At 34.7% G+C, this 14,475-nt stretch overlaps 2 protein-coding genes and 1 long non-coding RNA gene across 3 annotated transcripts; 1 reads left to right on the top strand and 2 right to left on the bottom strand.

The window, feature by feature from the left end:
• Positions 1–2,594: 2,594 nt before the first annotated feature.
• LOC143251535 (uncharacterized) lies at positions 2,595–3,665 on the bottom strand. The gene is made up of 3 exons (XM_076502807.1): positions 3,600–3,665; positions 3,419–3,508; positions 2,595–3,315 (listed from the first exon to the last, which is right to left on the bottom strand). The coding sequence occupies exons 2-3, from the start codon at positions 3,461–3,463 to the stop codon at positions 2,677–2,679; spliced, it is 684 nt and encodes a 227-aa protein (XP_076358922.1). The 5' UTR covers positions 3,464–3,508; positions 3,600–3,665; the 3' UTR covers positions 2,595–2,676.
• A 6,067-nt stretch (positions 3,666–9,732) lies between these two features.
• LOC143251534 (uncharacterized) lies at positions 9,733–10,507 on the top strand. Its single transcript, XR_013028624.1, has 2 exons — positions 9,733–10,116; positions 10,165–10,507. It is a non-coding gene; the product is annotated as an uncharacterized LOC143251534 (long non-coding RNA).
• Positions 10,419–11,351, bottom strand: LOC143251533 (uncharacterized). The gene is made up of 2 exons (XM_076502805.1): positions 11,242–11,351; positions 10,419–11,145 (listed from the first exon to the last, which is right to left on the bottom strand). The coding sequence occupies exons 1-2, from the start codon at positions 11,284–11,286 to the stop codon at positions 10,507–10,509; spliced, it is 684 nt and encodes a 227-aa protein (XP_076358920.1). The 5' UTR covers positions 11,287–11,351; the 3' UTR covers positions 10,419–10,506.
• Positions 11,352–14,475: the final 3,124 nt, after the last annotated feature.

Here is a 14,475-nt window from a genome sequence, read left to right as displayed (position 1 = left end):
TAAGACAGCTAGTCATCACCACCCACCTCCTACTCTTGGGCTACTCTTTTTATAACGCCCCCACGGCGGGAAGGGCGAGCATGTTTGTTACAATGGGGGTTCGAACCCGCGACCCTCAGGTTACGAGTAGACTGCCTTAACTCTCTCGCCATGCCAAGCCTTTGAAACGTCGTATTCCAACGTTTCATAAGAAAGGTTTTGATTAAATTTCTTTGTGGTCGTTTTTTTTTTTTTTAACATTAACACTTGTCTTCTAATCTGGCATTTTTTAAAACAAAGTTTTATTTTCAATCTTATTGGTTATCACAAAACAGAGACTCTGTGAAATATTTGATAGTGAACAACGAAGAAATCTAGTTGGTGTATTAGTACAACACAAATTGTTGATGCATAGCTTTAATATTACGTTAAAATTATATTTTCAAGTATGGTCATGAACTCAATAACATAATACTCTATGTTTGAAACTGATATTCAAGCTTTCATTAAAAAATGTAGAAAGTGTTAAAATTAACTGGAATTTTACGTTTTTGTTAACTTTCAGATAGTAATTCGAAACTACATGTATAACTGAGACTAAAATGCATCTGTCAATCTCCGAAATTTGAACTACAGGAAATATAACCACATTTTACTGATTCAAATCATCTTACCTGCTGTAGAAACGGTGAAGAGCAGAAGAAACATCCATCTAACGTCACTCATTCTTGTTACGTGTTCTATTATAATCTCGACATCTAAAAATATGTACAAAAATTATCCATAACGTAACGAATTTACTAGTATACATTTAACATCTACGTTTATTTCAGTTTGATGGATATGACGTGATTGTGCGGGTCCCACCTTTTCTCTACATTTGAGGGCAGTTCAAGCAACAGTCAAGAATATGTGGTTTACGAAAACGATGGAGCGTCTTTGAACATCGCTAAACATACGAGAAACTCGCCTAATTGGTACCAAAGCTAGCTAAGAGACAGTAAGAGAATATTGTTGGTTAAAGTGAGTGTACTGTAAGACCATCTGTTACCCATCAGAATATTACAGAATTGCGCCATGAATTTTTGGACATTAGAAACTTGTTCAGTGTAGTGAATATTAATATTTCTACGAAGACATTAAATGCCTTCGTCGGTAAAAAGTCAGCTTACAAGCCTCGCGAGGCCACCCACATAAGGTGGCTTAAACGAGGTGTAACTATCAATTCAGAATTAATTTACTTGTTAGGGAAATTGACTATCAATAAAATACTTAATTTTAAATCACATAGATTGTAAAAGTGAGCCAGTATACTTGTATTAACTATTTGTAAAAACAATTAAGTTTTATTGTTGGTTGTACGTTAAAGTATTTGTATTAAAAATTGTGCAGTCATATTAGCACATAAAATTTAATAAATATTGCAATCATTTAACTTCTAACCTCTCCGGATATTTAAAGTATGCTATCGAATGCTTTCATCGATACTAGGACTCTCCAGACCGCATTGTAGGTTTATACAGAGATTGGAGCCACAACAAGCGATGTTAGCTAATTACATAGGAATCATCCAAAATTAAAATATTTGTGTAAATATTGAGAAGTCTAGGTTGAAAACATTTAGTAGTAGATAGCCATATGTAGTAAGAAGTCAATTTTCCTGCAATAATATAGTTTTCAAAAACAAACTCCCTTAAAGTTTGTGTAGTGAGGAAAATAAACAAAATCCATTTACACAATATACTTCACTCAATAGTGGCTCGTCTGACCAATTGTAATTAACGTTATACCTCGTACACGAAGATACAACTAGTATTAAAGTGACAACAGAAATGTTCCACTACAAAAAAAATAAAGGGGCCAACTCCTTTTCAGGTAAAGTACATTATTAATTTTATAAACACTATAAAGTTTCCCCCCCCTCTCCTTTCCCAGCATTCACCTCCAACTCGATTTAGGAAGGTAAGTTGAATTACGTGACCATTAATTATAATAGGTCTATTTTTCCCCGTATGAAAGAAATCAAAATAAATGAAGAATGATTACATGAGACAGAGTAAAAGATCAAAACGATCTCGTATTATTGTAGTGAAGAAAACGATCTCGTATTATTGTAGTGAAGAAAACGATCTCGTATTATTGTAGTGAAGAAAACGATCTCGTATTAGTGTAGTGAAGAAAACGATCTCGTATTAGTGTAGTGAAGAAAACGATCTCGTATTATTGTAGTGAAGAAAACGATCTCGTATTATGTAGTGAAGAGTGAACGAAAACGATCTCGTATTATTGTAGTGAAGAAAACGATCTCGTATTAGTGTAGTGAAGAAAACGATCTCGTATTAGTGTAGTGAAGAAAACGATCTCGTATTATTGTAGTGAAGAAAAGCTTATTTCCGAAAGTAAATGACTATTTGTTTGTATGTATGTATGTACAGAATTAGAATCTTACCATTAAGATAACTACATATATCATTGTAGGATTACTACTCTACCTGTAGCCATATGGAAGGTGCAGTCACCGTTAACTTTAGCGGTTTGCAGTTATTGAAAGTTGTGTGGAAGCAGATGAGTTAAGGTCGTTCTTGTAATGTTTAAATGGTAGAGAAATACAGGAAACTTAGAAGGTTTTTATTAAAAGAAAAAAGTATAAATAGATTAATACAATTAAACAAGTTCAAACTTCCAACAAAAAGACAGTTATAAAACAATCATTAATGCAATTACAACATAATTTAAAAATACACTGAGCGTCAACGCAATGTTGGCAGAACTAGGGCTGACCGTCGTAAGAATGTCAGAGTGTTTAGTCATATTTATAACCGGAGTAGAGTTAGAATAAAGGTCACCGATGGTGTCGTTCGACGTCGTCAAAAGTTCACCGTCAATATAGAGGTTCTTGGGTTCTCGGTTCCTTCGTTTGGTGGGAGTGTTAAACTTCTCCGTTTCTGTTGAATAGACAGAAGTATTCAAGTGATGTGCAGTAGTGCTGAAGTCCATGTGGGAAGAGTTTCCAGATACAGTTTCGTTAATATCCACGTATTTTGGGTGACGAGGGTACCGCTTTATAGTACTGCTAGACGTACCGTCAACTCCTGGCGAGGTTTCCGTAGTGTTGGAGGTAACCGTATATTCGTTTACACGACCGACGTCTGAAGGTTCAACGTAGTTCAGCTGAAATATCCTCTTTATCTTGTTAAGGATATAACTTCCAATGTTAGAAATATCGATGTCAGTTACTGTAGTAATGTTGTTACCTTCTATGACGATCAGGGTCGTGTTGGAAGATGCAGCAATATTAAACATAGTGGTGTTTATAGAATCTAGTTCAGAGAAACCCTGAAAAGGAATAAAAAGCATGTAATCAAAAGTAGATAATAACACATACTCATAAGAACAACTGAACAAGTGGTTAGGGAACACTAACAAGAAAGAAACTTACGTTTTGAAGAAACAGCAAACATGCGATAGGTAGAATATTTTTCATGTTGTCTCGTTAAAGAACGGCTTGAAATCGTTTAATACACTCCTCCTGAATAACACAGATATATTAATTCAATTACTAAACTTCCTCATCACTTCACACAAACAAACTAAATAACCAATGACCTAACAACCCTTACCTTCTAATGTCTGATCTTACACTTCACCACGCTTAAATCTCTTTTGACTTATCATTTATATAGATGAATCAAACTCCATTGCACGTGACTTATCACGTTAGGCGAACATAATTGTATGATTGATGTTTTGATAATTATAGGGGTGTATGTTTTGGTATAGGATGTTATGAAAATACTTTACTGTCCACCATGTTGATCTTGATACCACTGTATTAAGAAAACATTAATAATTGTATCGTTTATTGCGTATCTGAATGGATATTAAAACCAGAATGTAGTTTCAAAAAAGTCTGTTTTAGAAATTTTATTGTGTAAAGTTTCTTTCAATTACAAAACAATAATAGTAATTATTATTACAAAATAATAATAACTTTAAATATTTTCACTGAGACAGGTAGTTGTGATGTATTTTATTTAATATCAACAACTATATATTCCACAGATATAGTTTAATTATGTGATAGTGTGAATAAATCGCAGTCAAAAACAGTTCTAGATTTTTAGCCGAGGCCTAGCCACTCATGGAATGGAAAACTTTTAGCTCACATCTCCGTCATCTCTTGACCGATTTGGGATCTAATCACAGTTTTAGATTAATGAGAACAATCCCTTTCAATTAACGTATTTGACCACGTTTAAGGTATTAAACACTAATTTACTCTAATACTGTCTAAAAGAACTTTACTTTGAGGGTAATGCGGTAGTCATCTTGATAAGCAATAAAATGGAATTAGGTACATGCGCACTAAGCGCTTGTCATTGCTGGCACACAAAAACATAAAGCTAATAACAAGTTCTCAGCCATTAATTTGCACTAATCATGGCTAAAATAATTTAAAGTTCCACAGGTATTGGACATCTTCTCTTGGACTTTTTACAGTTATCTACTTTCAATAATATGATTTTCGTGGCATAAAAGAATTAATCTTAAATACACGATAAAATAATGTCAATTTCGTTTGTTTTGTTTTGAGTTTCGCGCAAAGCTACACAAGGGTTGTCTACGCTAGCCGTCCCTAATTTAGCAACGTAAGACTAGAGGGAAGGCAGCTAGTCATCACCACCCACCGCCAACTCTTGGGTTACTCTTTTGCCAACAAATAGTGGGATTAACCGTCACATTATTACGCCCTCACGGCTGAAAGGGCAAGCATGTTTGGTATGACGGGGGATTTTCTCTAGTCTTACGCTGCTAAATTAGGGACAGATAGCCCTCGAGTAGCTTTGTGCGAAATTCCAAAAAACAACAACAAACAAACTATGTCTGTTATATCCACTGCCACTACAGCCTTCTGTTGAAGACTGTATTTTAGTTTTAGGACCTTTAATTTTTAAGACGATTTTAACCACCGAAAACTTCAGGTCTAGTTTAACATATTTTTGCCATAAAACGGTTAAGTTTTGTTAATGTGTGTTTGTTACAGAATTTTGAAGGTTTACTAATGCCATCTATACATTAGTTTACGTTTAATGGTTCCACGCATTTTGTCGTAAATCATATAACTGTTATTATACACGAGCTATATTTTGTTACATACTGATCTAATTCATTTCAAGATTATTAACAACTACTAATTAAAAATAGCGATCTACAGAAAAGAAAGAAACATTGTAGGTAGCTTAAAGTTAAAAATGCAAAACAAACAAAATGAGGCTTTGAGACATATTGTTGACATTATTTTCTTATTTCGACTCCAGAATATTGAAACTTTTACACTTGGAGTCAAGACAGGAATTTGTAGCTTGACGAAATGACGTTTGCCCAAAATCTCAAAACTTAAACTTGTTTGTTTATTTTTTGTGACTGAATTATAACTTCAAGCCACATATCTTGTTTCCGCCATTAATGGAAGATCCTTATTACCCGAGTTTAATAATCTCGTTTCATAAGTTGTTTAATTTATGCCCATCAGACATGTAAACCTGCATAATTGTAATATTGCCATATTTGAAAGTCTAGTGTAATGACATATGTGGTTGGTGTGTGTTGCCCTCTCGTGAAACAATGATAAACTTTGAATTGGCTTCATGCAGATTGGATGACTGTTGCTCCTGATATTACTGCCACAATGTTATCGTTGATAGTGGTACTGCACGTGTGATCACTGTGACGCATGGTGAATAATATACCACGTGTTATGTATATTTTTGTAAAATGTGTGTAAGTAATACATTTATACCCTGTAAACACTGGATTGGAGGGACTAATGAAATGTACTGGAATGATGCATGGATTGGATCCATCTTGTTACACATGAGTTTTATACATCTATGGACATGCAATGCATGTGTGCTTTATAGTTTTCTCGAGTGTAAAGCCATATAAACTGAAAAGATCCTCAGGTACAAGTTTCAACGTGTGATTATAAAATATACCCTAGGTTTTGGAGGTAATTGAAAAAGAAGGACCCACATAGCGGTGGGGATACACCGTCTATCAGTCTTAACCTTTATTCGCCAATCTCACGCTATTAGAAATAAAGTAAAGCAATAGATATAGAATTAGAAATATAAATTGAAATAGAAATTAGGAGAGCGAAATGTGTGTGCTTACGCTCACAATGTCCCACATCTTTATCACCCTTTACTGTCTGCAGACAGTTCTATTTGTGTAGAATGTCACAAATTGCTAAGGAATTAGAAATAGAAATTAGGAGAGCAAAATGTAGGTGCTCAAGCCTAAAATGCCCGTATCTATATCACCCTTCACTGCCTGCAGATAGTTCTATTTCAATTTCTAATTCTATATCTATTACTATTCTTTATTTCTTATGTGAGATTGATGAATATAGGTTAAGACTGATAGATAGTGTATCCCCACCCCTAGGTGGGGCCTACTTCTTCAGTCACTTCCAAGACCTAGGATACATTTTATAATCTCACATTGTAGCTTATACCCTGGGATCTTTTTAGTTGATGCAGCCTTTTTTGTTTAATTTGTTTTTGTTTCGGCTTGTTTATTAGTTAAATTAACAAATTATATAATTAGTCAGAGGTCTGGATTTGCTGTTTTTAATGTAGTCCTTCCTTATGATTTTACTATTTAACATCATTAAAATGTAATTATTTTCACTAAAATATACATATATTTATATATATATAGTCATATGAACTTGACAAGTTGTATAGATGCATTCCTATATATTTCATGCAAATATAAGACAATGTGTCATAATATAATAGCACATGTGTATAAATACTATCGCTTATAGTTGTTATATTTCCTCTTCACTGGTCATAGTAAGACCAGTCATAGTTTTGCTGCAGCTGAGCAGAATTCCTCTTAAAGTGACATTTTACATGTTCTGCAAATTTGAAGACGTGTTAATGAACAATTATGGATTGATTATATAAATATACTTTTCACCTTTCATAATTACGATCTTCTTCCACTGTGATAATCACATCGCTTCAAAATTTAAGCCTCAGTTTCGTTTTGAATCAGCATCAATTTCGCCATCTCCTGCTTAAACGATTCATGCCAATCCTTATAGTTAACCACCAGGATGGCTGATCTATCTGTAGTATCCATAAAATTCCACGTTTACTATCAGTGTGATTGCCGTTCTGATGCTGGAAACTGAGCTTGGTGCTATTTTATTAACTATGGCTCAAAGATTTATGTTGCAAGGGACGGCTTAGACGTTTGTATAACGTTTTAGGTGTCTATGTAACATTGCAGAAATCGATATTGTAGTGGTGAAAAGAAAACTGTAATTCTGTCGTCTTGTCTGAAAAGAGTGCATGAACCCTACAGATAAACAAAGGACATGCAGAATCAGTACAGTTGTAACAATAATTTAGTAATCGTTATGGTCATGTGTCATGCTTGTTATATAAACATTAAATTCCATGCACGGCCCGCATGCAACTATGTACATAAACATATAGTGCATTATGAGGCTCCATATAAACCAAAGACTACATTAAAACGAATGTGTGTTAACGGTTATACAGCCGCTATTATTTGCGACAATGCACAATAATAAGTTTAATTGGACTTCGCAGGTTTTATTATAATATTTATAATAGAAAACAATTAAAATCAATAAAGAAGAACAAATGAGCGATCCTTATCATGAATCATATCCATGGTTCACTGTACAGAGATATGTTTTTGTGATATTTTTGGATCATAAAACACAAACTGGGCATTTGTAGCTTACTGAAACTATACAGTTTAATAGCATTCATTCAAAATTATCGCGTTTTCCTCCGAAGGATGAAACTGATATATAAATTTGGCTTGACTCTTATATGTCAACTTAATATCTAAATTTGACTTGATTGTAATATGTTTGTTTGTTTTTGAATTTCACGCAAAGCTACACGAGGAGTATCTGCGTTAGCGGCCTCTAATTCAGTAATGTAAGACAGCTAGTCATCATCACCCACCTCCTACTCTTGGGCTACTCTTTTTATAACGCCCCCACGGCTGAAAGGGCGAGCATGTTTGTTACAATGGGGGTTCGAACCCGCGACCCTCAGATTACGGGTAGACTGCCCTAACTCTCTCGCCATGCCAAGCCTTTGAAACGTCGTATTCCAACGTTTCATAAGAAAGGTTTTGATTAAGTTTATTTGTGGTCGTTTTTTTAAACATTAACACTTGTCTTCTAATTTGGCATTTTTTAAAACAAAGTTTTATTTTCAATCTTATTGGTTATCACAAAACAGAGACTCTGTGAAATATTTGATAGTGAACAACGAAGAAATCTAGTTGGTGTATTAGTACAACACAAATTGTTGATGCATAGCTTTAATATTACGTTAAAATTATATTTTCAAGTATGGTCATGAACTCAATAACATAATACTCTATGTTTGAAACAGATATTCAAGCTTTCATTAAAAATATAGTAAGTGTTAAAATTAACTGGAATTTTACGTTTTTGTTAACTTTCAGGTAGTTGTTAGAAATTGCAAGTATAACCGAGACAAGACGTCTCAACCTTCGAAATTTGAACTACAGGAAATATAACCACATTTTACCAATTCAAATCATCTTACCTGCTGTAGAAACGGTGAAGAGCAGAAGAAACATCCATTTAACGTTACTCATTGTTGTTACGTGTTCTATTATAATCTCGACACCTAAATATATGTATAAATTTATTAATAATGCAATGGATTTGTTGTTATACATTTAACATATACGTTTGTTTCAGTTTGATGGATGTAACGTGATTGTACGGGTCTCCCTTTTCTCCACATTTAAATAGAGTTCAAGTGGCAGTCAAGAATGTGTGGTTGCTGAACATAAGAAAACCTCGCCTAATCGGTATTAAAGCTAAGAGACAGTAATATAATATTGTTAGTTAAAGTCAGTGTACTTGTAAGCCTCAGAAGCTGTAAATCCTTACCAATCAGAAAATTACAGAATTGGACCAGGAGTTTTTGAACATTAGTTACTTATTCAATTTAGTAAATATTAATATTTCTACGAAGACATTAAATGCCTTCGTCGGTAGAAAGTCAGCTTATAAGCGGCGCGAGGCCACCCACGTTAGGTGGCTTAAACGAGATGTAACAATATCAATTCAGAATTCAGTTGTTGGGGAAATTGACTATTGGTGCTTGTACATTATAATATTTGTATTAAAAAAATTAATAAATATTGCAATCATCTTTTAATTTCTCCAGCTATTTAAAACATGCCACCGAGTCCTTTCATCGATACTAGCACTCTTCATACCGCATTCTACAGGGTGACCCGTAAGTCCCTACCCATCCATATATCTTATGTATGCAGTGTATCTGTGTGCTGTCCCTCATTCTCGCTGCATAATATGCGACGCCATGTTCTGCGAGACATTTAAGTGCAAGTGGGCTTAAATCAGCCATATTTATCTTAAAAGAAAAAATTTGTACTACATGCTTTATTGAATGTAACATAACATATGGATGGGGAGGGGCTGACGGGCCACCCTCTAGGTTTAAACAGATTGGCGTCACAACGAACGATGTTAACTGGTTACATTAAGTCACCCAAAAACAAATAAAATATTCGTGTAAATTGTTCGAAGTCAGGGTTACAAAAATTTGGAAGTAGACAGCCATAAATAAAACGAATTGCTACTTTTGGTGCAATGCATAGTTTCGAAAGTAAACAAACTCCCTTATAGTTTGGCAGAATAAACAAAAGACACCAATTTACACAATATATTTCACTCCATAGTGGCTCGTTTGAGCACTTGCAGTTAACGTTATACCTCGTACACTAGGATGCAACTGGTATTAAAGTGCTAACAAAAAAGTTCCACTACAAAAGACATGAAGGGGTCAACTCCTTTTCCGGTATAGTATCTTATTAATTATATAAAACCACGATGTGAAGTTTCTCTCACTTTCCCCAGCATGCATGTCCGACGTGTAGAAAAGTACGTCGGTACGTGAAATTACGTAACCGTTAAGTAGAATAGGTTTATATTTTTCCGTATAAAACAACTCAAAATAAAAAATAATTACATTTGAAAATATTCACCTGAACAAATGGAGGTTTCATTCGAGGCATAGAGTAAAAAAAAAAAAAACGATGTAGTAGTTTTGTAGTGAGGAAAAAGAGTAAAAAAAAAAACGATGTAGTAGTTTTGTAGTGAGGAAAAGTTTAATTCTGGAAGTAAATAATGATTATTTGTTTAAAATATTATCATTTAAGATAACTACATATATCATTGTAGGATTACTACTATACCTGTAGCCATATGGAAGGTGCAGTCACCGTTAACTTTAGCGGTTTGCAGTTATTGAAAGTTGTGTGGAAGCAGATGCGTTAAGGTCGTTCTTGTTATATTTAATGGTAGAGAAATATAGAAAAACTTAATTAGAAGGTTTTTATTAAAAAGAAAAAGTATAAATAGATTAATACAATTAAACAAGTTCAAACTTCCAACAAAAAGAGAGACATTTATGAAACAATCATTAATGCAATTACAACATAATTTAAAAATACACTGAGAGTCAAGGGAAGGTTGGCAGAACTAGGGCTGACCGTCGTAAGAATGTCAGAGTGTTTAGTCATACTTATGACCGGAGTAGAGTTAGAATAAAGGTCACCGATGGTGTCGTTCGACGTCGTCAAAAGTTCACCGTCAATATAGAGGTTCTTGGGTTCTCGGTTCCTTCGTTTGGTGGGAGTGTTAAACTTCTCCGTTTCTGTTGAATAGACAGAAGTATTCAAGTGATGTGTAGTAGTGCTGAAGTCCAAGTGGGAAGAGTTTCCAGATGCAGTTTCGTTAATATCCACGTATTTTGGGTGACGAGGGTACCGCTTTATGGTACTGCTAGACGTACCGTCAACTCCTGGCGAGGTTTCCGTAGTGTTGGAGGTAACCGTATATTCGTTTTCACGACCGACGTCTGAAGGTTCAACGTAGTTCAGCTGAAATATCCTCTTTATCTTGTTAAGGATATAACTTCCAATGTTAGAAATATCGAGGTCAGTTATTGTAGTAATGTTGTTACCTTCTATAACGAGCAGGGTCGTGTTGGAAGATGCAGCAATATTAAACATAGTGGTGTTTGAAGAATCTAGTGCAGAGAAACCCTGAAAGGAATAAAAGCCATGTAATAAATAGTAGATTAGTAAATACCTAACAGAATAGTTGAGGAACACTGAAAATAAGGAAAAAAAAAAACTTACGTTTTGAAGAAACAGCAAGTATGCTACAAGTAGTATAATTTTCATGTTGTCTTATCAAATAACGCCTTGAATTCTTGAAATACCCTCCTGCGTAACAAACAAATTTTACTTCAATTAAACGTGCATACTACTCTACAACATATTTAATAATAAACATACAAATCTCTCAACTTGAATTAACGATAAAAAAAAAAAAAAATCAGAACAATAATATAACTCACCTTCCACTATTGCTTTCACCACACTCCAGCCTCTTTCGACTTGTTATTTATATAGATGAATCAAACTCCATTGCACGTGACTTATCACGTCAGGCGAACATAATTGTATGATTGATGTTTTGATAACTATAGGGGTGTATGTTTTGGTATAGGATGTTATGAAAATACTTTACTGTCCACCATGTTGATCTTGATACCACTGTATTAAGAAAAAATTAATAATTGTATCGTTTATTGCGTATCTGAATGGATATTAAAACCAGAATGTAGTTTCAAAAAAGTCTGTTTTAGAAATTTTATTGTGTAAAGTTTCTTTCAATTACAAAACAATAATAGTAATTATTATTACAGAATAATAATAACTTTAAATATTTTCACTGAGACAGGTAGTTGTGATGTATTTTATTTAATATCAACAACTATATATTTCACAGATATAGTTTAATTATGTGATAGTGTGAATAAATCACAGTCAAAAACAGTTCTAGATTTTTAGCCGAGGCCTAGCCACTCATGAAATGGCAAACTTTCAGCTCATAGCTCCGTCATCTCTTGACCGATTTGGGATCTAATTACAGTTTTGGATTAATGAGAACAATCCCTTTCAATTAATGTATTTGACCACGTTTAAGGCTTCATATATTAATCCACTCTAATAGTGTCTAAAAGAGCTTTACTTTCAGGATGAGGCGGTATGAGTAATAAAATCGAATCTGGTACCAAATAGCAAGTCATCCGTTAAGAGATGTCCGATTGTAGGTTCATATAAAGAGAAAGGATTTCAGACGCTTTTAATGATATTTAATCAGTAATGCATGTTTATTTATTATTAATTACTTCCTACCAACGGTTCACAAGCTTCTGAATAATACTTCCCATAAAATTCTTGAGGTTTGGAGGAAAAGAATGTAGAGAGGGTAGTTTTGACATCTTCATGTGTCCCAAGCTCTTTTTCATCAAGACAATTTTGCAAACTTCGGAATAGATGATAATTAGAAAGGTCAAGGACTGGAGAATAAGGAGGATGTGGAAGTCTTTCCCAGTCTAGCTCTTCAGTCTTTGCAGATGTGATCCTTGCTATATGGGGCCATGCATTATCCTGGTGTAACACAACACCTTTACGATTGATCGAAGCAGGCCTCTTTTCTTTCAGTGCAACATTCAAGCACTCTGTTGACAACAGAAGTCTGATGTAATCATTACATTGAGTGGCAGCAACTCAAAGTGGATCACACCAACAATATCCCATCAAATGCTTAACAAGACTTTCTTAGGGTGCAGGTCCATTTTGGGCTGTGCTTTAACTAGTTTACCTGCACTGAGCCATTGTCTGTGACGCTTAACACTTTTATAAAATATTCATTCTTCATCTCCAGACACTAAGCTGTCCAAAAAAAAGGGAGTTACGTTCACGAGAGTGCAGAGAAATGCAAATGTCCACTCTTGCTCTAAGGTTGGCTTCTGAGAAATCATGGTGGACCTATTTTCCAAGGTTTGACATATTTCCAAGCTGTTGCAGATGACAGTGAACTGTTGACTGGGTTGAATTAAGCTTCTGTGCTAGTTCTTCAACTGTTACAACACAACCTTCATCAAGTGCAGTCAGCAACAAACCATTATTAAACTCAACAGGACGACCTGAACGTGGTACATCGCTTAAGCTGTAGTCACCTGATCTGAACTTCTGAAACCACCTTCGACAATTTTTGTCATTAAAAGACTCCGCATTATAAACACCTTGAATGTTTCGTGTAGTTTCTACTGCACTATTTAAACTCATAAAGCATTATATGACTAATGTGCTCCTCAGACACATCCATATTAATAAGGGTTTATTTGATTAATGATCTGAAAAAGTTTAGTTGGGTTAGTTTTTTTATTTGTCTGAACATTTCTATACGCGTCTTAATACATATTTTAGTCATTAAAACCTTATACAAAGACAAAAATGATGATGCACTTCTGTTTGTTTTGTTTGTTTGTTTTTTGAATTTCGCACAAAGCTACTCGAGGGCTATCTGTGCCAGCCGTCCTTAATTTAGTAATGTAAGGCTAGAGGAAAGGCAGCTAGTCATCACCACCCACCGCCAACTCTTGGGCTACTCTTTTACCAACGAATAGTGGGATTGACCGTCACATTATAACGCCCCCACGGCTGAAAGGGCGAGCATGTTTAGCGCGAAGGGGATGCGAACCCGCGACCCTCAGATTACGAGTCGCACGCCTTAACACGCTTGGCCATGCCGGGCCGCACTTTCTGTATTAAATTTTAGATGACCTGATATATAGCTAACAAAAAGGTGAAAAAGGTCTCAGCCATCAATTTACTTTAATCACGACTGAAATAATTTAAAGTTTTACGGCTATTGGAAATTTTCTTTTTGTACTTTCTCGTAGTTATTTACTTTGAATGTTATGATTTTCGTGAATCGAACCCTTCATTTTAGCGTTGTAAATCCGAAGACATACCGCTGTACAAGCGGGAGGCAGCATTAATCTTAAACACATAATAAAATAATGACGATTTGGTTTCGTTTGAATTTCACGCAAAGCTACACGAGGGCTATCTGCACTAGCCGTCCCTAATTATGCAGTGTAAGACTAGAGGAAAGGCAGCTAGTCATTACCACCCACCGCCAACTATTGGGTTACTCTTTTACCAACGAATAGTGGGATTGAACGTCACGTTATAGCACCCTCACGACTGAAAGCGAGAACATGTTTGGTGTGACGGGGATTCTATGATTGTTATACGTTAACTTAATATTTAAAGTTGCCTTCAGTGTTATATGTCAACTTAATCGTTGTATGTCAATTTAATAAGTTTACTTAAATAGCTATATATCCATATGATAAGTTAATTAGGTCGCTATTTTTGCTTTTGTAATTTTATATCAGTTTAATAAGCTTAAATAGTTATATATGCATTTAAAAATTAGCTTGGATGGTTATATATAGATTTCGTACGTTAACTTTGGCGACTTTATAAGCAGTTAATAAGTTAACTTAACCA

The sequence above is a fragment of the Tachypleus tridentatus genome, chromosome 6, assembly GCF_004210375.1.
Source record: "Tachypleus tridentatus isolate NWPU-2018 chromosome 6, ASM421037v1, whole genome shotgun sequence".
NCBI lineage: Eukaryota > Metazoa > Arthropoda > Merostomata > Xiphosura > Limulidae > Tachypleus > Tachypleus tridentatus.
The sequence above is the reverse complement of the archived record's forward strand: the minus strand, read 5'-3'. Positions and strand labels throughout refer to the sequence as shown.